The 8,464-nt window shown below is 40.0% G+C and overlaps 1 protein-coding gene across 1 annotated transcript; it reads left to right on the top strand.

The window, feature by feature from the left end:
- Nucleotides 1-1,243: 1,243 nt before the first annotated feature.
- On the top strand, nt 1,244-4,428 carry LOC116081985 (stress-70 protein, mitochondrial-like). Its single transcript, XM_031358788.1, has 2 exons — nt 1,244-1,498; nt 3,854-4,428. Exons 1-2 carry the CDS (start codon nt 1,384-1,386, stop codon nt 4,225-4,227), a joined length of 489 nt encoding a protein of 162 aa, XP_031214648.1. The 5' UTR covers nt 1,244-1,383; the 3' UTR covers nt 4,228-4,428.
- Nucleotides 4,429-8,464: the final 4,036 nt, after the last annotated feature.

Raw genomic sequence — 8,464 nt, 5'->3', positions numbered from 1 at the left:
TGAACTTTAGTGGTGCCATCTCATAGGCCAGGTCCTCAAATTAGATAAGAGGGAGACAACCAATGGACAGAAGCTGCTGACCCCTGTGGTTTAATTAGGGAAAAGCTGGAAGAAGCTGAGGAGATAGGTGACCCTGAAGGAATACCAGCAGTCTCAATTGACCTGGATCCCCAAGATCTCTCAGTTACTGGGCCACCAACCAGGTAGCATACACCAGCTGATATAAGGCTCCCAACACACATACAGCAGAAGACTGCCTGGTCTGGGTTCAGTCAGAGAAGATGCACCTAATCCTCAAGAGACTGGAGGTCCCAGGGAGTTTAGAGGACTGGTCGGGACAGGGGGATGGGGAGGAGGTATGGGATGGGGAACATTCAGAGGGTGGACTAGGAAGAGGTTAAAATCTGGAGGGTAAAAAATGATTAAATAAAATTAAAAAAAAAAGATAAAAGGGAGAAAAGGAGAAAGATCACCAGCATTTACCTCCCATTCCTCCCTGGCTAGTGCCCTCCCATTCTACAGTTTCCTTCATGGTTCTTTGAATTCCTCTGAACTGTGAACTAAAACAAAGCCCTCATCCCCTAAGTTGTTCTTCAGCAGCAGCAAGCATGGTAAGTAGCACAGCAAGAAATGATAGGAAGTGGTACTGATGGTGGAAGGTACGTTTAGAAAGGGATCTTTAGATGTCAGTCAGGTTCTCATTGCACCTAGAGGATCACAGTGGTATTCTGCAGGTTAAGGTCTGTCTGTTAACTGAAGAGTCCTCAGGAGGTCACATTTAGAAGAAGCCAGAAGGCCTTTATACAGGAAACCATCTATGTCCTTCTCAGTGTCTTGTGGATAATGACAGTCACAAGTGTGCTATGCCATTGTACTTTGTTTTCTGACACTTAGAGACATTTATTGTGATTGTCAATGGGAAGGGCATGGTAGATAAATATAATACAGAAGAACACCTTCCTGCAGGAGAATTCTAGGAGATGTGCAATAAGAAGAACATATGCCTGCAAAACTGAGAGGCAAAGATGTTAATACTAACTCTCAAGGAAAACTGCAAGTTTCAGAAAATGATGTATGATAGGGTACAGTTTTGTTTCAAAATTATTTTATGTCTGTTGAGCACAGGAAGGTTCATACAAATGATAGAAATAGTCACTGTTGCATGCTGGGATTAGAAGACAAGCAGTGTTGCATGCTGGGATTGGAAGGCAAGCAGTGTTGCATGCTGGGATTAGAAGGCAAGTGGAGGGAACCATTCTCCTTTTGCCATTTTAGAAACAATGGCATTCTGGAGAGGAAGCCACACCTCAATCTACATACAAATGAACAGACTTTAGGAGGTTTGACAATCTACATACAAATGAACAGACTTTAGGAGGTTTGATGGGAACTGCCCTCCTACAATTGAAAGTTCTTAGTTTGATGGTTCCCTACTCTCCTGGTGGTCACTCTAGAGAGACAGAGGATAACATGCAGCAGGTCTTTTACATCATAGCGGGTAAGTCCTTATTGAAGACTCGAGCTCAGTTCTCAGAGGTTTCTAGTGGCCTGGGAGGCCAAGGGTGGAGTGAGTCACACACAAAGGAGACAAGCCTCATTTGGCTCAGAAAGTTGTGTTTGTTGAATGAATCCATGAGCTAATAACTGCCTGAGGCTACCAAAGAAGAGAGAAAGAGGCAGAGCAGGCAGAAATATTTCAGAAAATCTCACTATGCTGAAAGAGCTGGGGTCATTTGGAAACGTTGCTCACTGCCCCACAGGGCTTAGGTTGAAGTCATCTTTGGATTGGATGGCACCAATCTGCAGAAACGACTGGCTTAGATAATTATAGAACAGACCTTTCTCACGGGGCTTGCCTTCCAATCTGCACACAGCTGAGTTGGAATATCTAACAAATGCTTTATGTGGACAATATTCTCTGTAAATTTATTATATTTGGATTCTTTGTAATGAGAATAAATAGCTTTCTTGTGAGTAGCATTTATGTTAGTATAGCTGTAGTCTTACTTTGCAGGGTTTTTAATTCTCTTCTTGTCTTTTTGTTCTAGTCTGGGGCCCTGGGTTCCAACAGTGTCTTCCCGTGACTTGATCTTGATCTTGTTGCTCTACAACAATTGGTTGATATGATTTATAAATCTTGTGTTTATCACCTCCCAAGTTTTGCTGAGAGGTTTGGCTTTACCCCTTAACAAGCTGTTTAAGTGTTCCAGCCATACAATCCAGATGGTTTTCTAGCCCTTTGGTTCTTCCCTTGGCGGTTGATTATTCTGAGATGTTTGAAGGAGGTTCCAGGGTTGGATAGTAGGATGGGGTAGCTTCTATAGTTATTCCAGCTAGCATCCATGCATTTACGTCTTTGCTAGCATGAATGAATAATCAATCTATCAAAGTCTGGAAATCACTTGAGATAAATGGTCCTGCATATTTTAATATCAGGAGGAGAAGCCTCAGGTTTTAAATAACTATTAATAAAAAATAATTACATTTGGTTAACACCTCTTGCCGATGACCAGATAAGAATGAATTGATAGACGGCTGGGCTGGTTTGTAGCTTTAGGCTTTTTGGAAAGTACTTGTTTCCTATTCCTTTACAGATGAGAAATTTCAGAGGCCACAAGAGCAATCTGTATCCACACCACAAAAAAATACTCACAGGTTGTTCGATATACACATACAGAACAGTATTTCCTTATGAGCGTTAGCTCAGTGCATTCCATGTGAATGCTCAGCATATTTAGGATTTGGGATTTCTAACCAATGTTATACAACACTGCTTTTCCTGTGTATGAATGACAGGGCATAGCATAAATTGGATGTGCAAAGAATATAGTCTTTTCGGCAACATGGATTATACATATGGACATTTGTCAGGTTTCCTGACAAAGATGGCAACTTGGGTGGTAGGCAAAAGCTGGCAGGCAGTCAGCAAAACAGAAAATCAATGAACTTCCAGAATATAGTCAGCACTTAGTGAGAACTACCCTGCAGCCAAAGGCCATCAGGAAACCTCTGGAGTTAGACAAGCTGAATTTATTACTACTTCAGTGAGAGTACTTAGATCTGTAAGGAGTTTTGGAATAAGAAGATGCTATAAAGAATCTTGTGTGGGATTCGGGCTTTGCTTGCTTGATTTGAGGAGGAGCTAAGGAAGCCTATTGTTGGAGTAGGTTGAATATTATTAGTGATTAGAGCCAATTCTATGAATGAGTATTTCTATAAGTCATATATCTATGGAGGTCAGGCTAGGCAGGGCAAAGACAAGGTCGAGATTTTGAAAAATGTAGTGATCAGAAAAAGAAGAGAGAAGCATGACTTTGAATGTCATCCAGCTAGAGTGGATGGTTTTAGAAGTTTGTTTCTTTTCAGCCTGGACAGACAAGGGCAACTCATGACAACACCTGTGCTTTTGTGTCAGAATCACTCACTCCCAGGTGTTGACAGCGGTTTGCTTTCTTCCTCAGATGACAGGGAACAGCAACATCTTGCTCCTAACTGCCTGATTATCTGTTTGAGAAAGGGCTCCCATAATGGCTGCCGACACCTCACTGATTCCATGTGTGTGAAGCAGGGTAGCTTTCAGGGCAGAGCACTGATAGGACATGTCTTCTCTACACTTAAACATAGACCTTCCCAGGGTTGTTTACTATAATCATCATGTTGTGCCACAGACCTCAAGAAATTACCCTTCTCATGTTGACCTTTGTCCCCTCTGATTGGCACCTCTTCATCACAGTCTCCCTACCCGAGTCATTGGTACTTACCATTCTGTGACCTATTTCTGTGAGTTTCCACCATTTTAGATCTTACCCACAGGTTAAGACTAGGCATATTGAAAATATGGTTTAAAATGCAGAGAAGTATGCTGAGGAAGACTGGAGAAAGAAGGAACGTGTTGAAGCAGTTAATATGGCTGAAGGAATTATTCACGACACAGAAACCAAGATGGAAGAATTCAAGGACCAGTTGCCTGCTGATGAGTGCAACAAGCTAAAGGAAGAGATTTCCAAAATGAGAGAACTCCTTGTTCGAAAGGACAGTGAAAAAGGAGAAAGCATTAGGCAGGCAGCATCTTCCTGTCTGCAGGCATCATTGAAACTCTTCGAAATGGCATATAAAAAGATGGCATCTGAACAGGAAGGTTCTGGAAGTTCTGGCACTGTGGAACAGAACGAAGATCAGAAGGAAGAGAAACTAATAGTGGCAGTGCATTGTGGGGAGAAAGAGTAATAGTGGCAGTGCGCTGTAGAGCCAGAAGGACGACATACTATGAAGCTTGGGAGTAAAGAGACTTTCCAAGCAGGAAAGGGGCAGACGTCTCTCTTTTTATTATATTTTTGCAGTATTCTATATATAATTTCCTTAATATATAAATTTAGTGACAATTGCTAGCTCATTTAATGGGTAATAAAGTCAGCAATAGCAGATTCATACTGTTCTGTCACTAGTGTTTTATTCTCAGCTGCATGTAAAGGGATGGGATGGGACTGTGTGCCAATCATTAAGGTAAATTTGGTTTGTGCTAAAATGGCTGTGATTTCAAGGTGGGAAGCCCACCATTTCACATGCAGTGGAAGTAGTCTGTCATGGACCTTGAATTGAGATCACTATGCAGATGCTTGTTGGTCAAGAGCACTACTTTAAAGAATGACCTCTGTGTACATTTGCTCCTTCAACTGATGCCTTGCAAGACTAAGCTACCTGTGCCGTGGTCTATAGGTGCAGAAGCTAGGTCAATGGATTACAGCTGTGCTAGCCATAGCTTAAAGTAATATATGAGAGTGATATAAGGCTCTCATGGGCCCAAGGCATACTTCTCTGGTTACCCTCTTGGTTGGCCAATGTCTGCAATCCATATTCTTGATGATGTTCCTTTTTCATACATTCTGAAATCTTTTTTAAATAAAATTCTGAAATCAAAAAAAAAAAGACTAGGCAATAATTGTCCTACAGTGCCTGGTTTAGCATAATGTTCTTTTTTTTCAATTGATTTAAGTTTTATTGCATTATGATGAGAAAAGATACATGATTTCAGTTTATCTGAATTTGTTAACATTTAAAAACATATTTTGAGTAAATAAAATTAAGTCACATTCTTGATTCCCTTTTGTAGCCCTCCCAGAGACCCCCTTCAATGCCTACAATACATTTTTTGTCATATTCTTTAAAATTTATAAAAATATTATAACAATAAAAATGAGTATTATAAAAGTTGTTTGATATAATGCAACAATCTAACAGTCTTATGTAAATGCTTGTCTACAGCAATACTGAAAATACATAAGTTTTTCTCAATATACATTTTAAATAACCCCAAACATATTAATTGTATATTTTAAAATAATACATCACTACTAGTATTTTTTTTAAATTAAGATCTATATACTTAAAGTCTGTTTCTTTGTTTTGTATTTAGTAGAGCTTATAACCTTGGCTCTTACTGTGTGCTTGTAAGCCCAAAATAAGAACAATTTTTAGACATTGTATTTCATTGTAATAAGGCTGTATGTCAACGACCCTCAAATCACCAAAGGATTTTACCTTCATCATAGCTAAGCTGAGAGTTGACAATTCTGCTGTGCCAAGGTATGAATTGTAGGCGCAATTTTTGGATACAGACTTCCTGCTATGGTCAAGGATATTTGACTTGAGTGAGTGACTTTATTCTCAGCCCACAAAGAACAGGTTACATTCATTTAAGGAATGGTGTGTGTATTAAGATGGTCTATCCATGAAGTCACTCACCAACTGTGTCAATGAACAATGGTTCTGCTTGGAGGGTGGCACAGACATTAGGTGAGGGTAAGAATCTGGTTCATTGGCTGTGATAATTTGGAGAAGCATTCATCTCAGAGAAAGAGTAACTTACAAAGTCCTCTTCTTCAAACATGATACAATAATTACAAACATCAAACAAAGCATTCAGTCTCACTCTTTGTTGTTTTCTTACAAGCCACCTCCCAAGCTAATTGTCTACGTTTATTTTGGCTATATAAATATTTTTGAAATATGTAAGTTGTTCTGAAAACCATAGTATAGTGTAAAAACATGAAATAAACAATACTACTAATAGAGAGGCTGAGATAGGAGAAGGAAGATTTCAAGACTGTTATGTGGTACACAGGAAGACACTGTCACGTACAAACAAGCTGAAAGTGTATATGAATTATACAATATTGCATCTATTTCTCCAATTACCAAATTAGAAAGATCATTGGATGACAGTCAACAAATTTCTAATTCCCCATAGTTTTGGATTTCAATCGATTAGGATATGTTGGTAATATTAATTTTCATATTAAGATATTAAGAAAAAGTAATTGTTACTTCCTGTTGTTTTTGTTGAAAGAGGTGGAATTAGGTTTGTGTCGGTTTGTTGAAAGATTACTTTCTTGCTTCTTCTAGGGTGTAGTTTTGCTCCTTATGTTGGTGTTTTCCATCTATTATCCTTTGTAAGGCAGATTTGTGAAAAGATAATGTGTAAATTACATTTTGTCATGGAATATCATGTTTTCTCCACCTATGGTAATTGAGAGTTTTGCTGAGTATAGTAGCCTGGGCTGGCATTTGTGTTCTCTTAGGGTCTGTATGACATCTGCCCAGGACCCTCTAGCTTTCATAGTCTCTGGTGAGAAGTCTGGTGTAATTCTGATAGGCCTGCCTTTATATGTTAGTTGACCTTTTTCTTTTACTGCTTTTAAAATTCTCCCTTTGTTTTAGTGTGTTTGGTGTCTTGATTATTGTGTGACGGGAGGAATTTGTTTTCTGGTCCAGTCTATTTGGAGTTCTGTAGGCTTCTTGTATGTTTGTGGACATCTCTTTCTTTAGTTAAGGAAAGTTTTCTTCTATCATTTTGATGAAGATATTTACTGGTCCATTACTTTGGGAGTCTTCACTCTCTTCTATATATATTATCCTTAGGTTTGGTCTTCCCATTGCATCCTGGATTTTCTGGATGTTTTGGGTTAGGAGCTTTTTGCATTTTGCATTTTCTTTGACTGTTGTGTCAATGTTTTCTATGGTGTCTTCTGTCCCTGAGATTCTCTCTTCTATCTCTTGCATTCTGTTAGTGATGCTTGCGTCTATGACTCCTGATTTCTTTCCTAGGTTTTCTATCTCCAGGGTTGTCTCTCTTTCTGATTTCTTTATTGTTTCTATTTCCATTTCTAGATTCTGTATGGTTTTATTAATTTTCTTCACCTGTTTGATTGTCTTTTTTTGTAGTTCTTTAAGGGATTTTTGTGTCTCCTCTTATAGAGCTTCTAGCTATTTACCTGTGTTCTCTTGTATTTCTTTCATGGAGTTATTTATGTCTTTCTTAAAGTCCTGTATCATCATCATGAGAAGTGATTTTAGATCTGAGTCTTGCTTTTCGGGTGTGATGGTGTGTCCAGGACTTGTTATGGTGGGAGAATTGGGTTCAGATGATGCCAAGTTACCTTGGTTTGTGTTGCTTATTTTCTTATGCTTGCCCCTCGCCATCTGGTTATCTCTAATGTTACCTGCCCTTGCTAAATCTGACTGGAGCCTGTACTTCCTGTGCTTCTGGTTGTGTCAGAACTCCTCAGAATCAAGCTGTGTCTGTGATCCTGTGATTCTGGGATCCTGTGATCCTGGGCTTGTTAGAGCACCTGGAAGTGGAGCACCTGGAAGTGGGTATTGTGGGACTGGCTGTGGAGGTTGCACCCAAGGTCTGCTCAGGGCACTGGCCCAGACAGACCGGAAGGAACCAGTACCACTGGGCTGTCAGAGTTCCTGAGTGCTTGGGTTCTGTTGGTCCCAGTTATTCCCAGTGTTGGGACAGATGTTGTGTCCTCTTCACCTCTGATCCTGGGCATGTTAGAGCACCTGGGAGTGGAGTTTCCTCTGGGTGTTGTGGGACTGGCTGCTTAGTTTGCGCCTAAGGTCTGCTCAGTGCACCTGCTGGCCCAGACAGCTAGCATAATGTTCTTTAGGCTAATCTGTGCTGTTATGAATGACAAGAATTTATGATTCTGTCTTTTATTAAAAGTCAAAATTATCAGTGGACTCACTTAAGAATCCTATCATTCTGAGTTATTGGTGAAGGCCTGCATTTGGGGACACAAGTCTCTTTTAACAGTTTGAAGGTGTATGAAGAAGAGCACACCCCAACCCCCCAGCTCATCTAAGTTACCACTGTGCTCTCATTGCCAGAGCTGATCACATGCTGTCCTTACTGTCTGTGTTAGTTACATTGATTGTTGTGGCCAAGTATCTGACAAGAAGCAACTAAAGAGGAATGGGGGATCTCTTGGCTTGCAGTCTAAATGGATACAATTATCTTGTCAGAGAAGGGATGCTGAGAGACTGTGAGGTCCTGATCACTTACAGTTCATAATCTGAAAGCAGAGAGAGATGGACAATGGTGCTCAGATCACTTTATTTCTCATCTTCTATTCTATGCAATCCCCTAGCCCATGGGGACTCACATCCAGGATAGGACTTC

Source organism: Mastomys coucha, unplaced genomic scaffold (genome assembly GCF_008632895.1).
Source record: "Mastomys coucha isolate ucsf_1 unplaced genomic scaffold, UCSF_Mcou_1 pScaffold7, whole genome shotgun sequence".
Taxonomy (NCBI): Eukaryota; Metazoa; Chordata; class Mammalia; order Rodentia; family Muridae; genus Mastomys; species Mastomys coucha.
Note: the sequence above shows the minus strand (reverse complement) of the source record. Positions and strands in the feature narration are given on the sequence as shown.

Coding starts and splice junctions, on each gene's coding strand:
- LOC116081985 (XM_031358788.1), top strand. CDS start 1,384: ATGGGAACTGCCCTCCTACAATTGAAAGTTCTTAGTTTGATGGTTCCC. Junction 1,499..3,853: donor GGTCTTTTACATCATAGCGG/GTAAGTCCTTAT, acceptor TTTAAAATGCAG/AGAAGTATGCTGAGGAAGAC.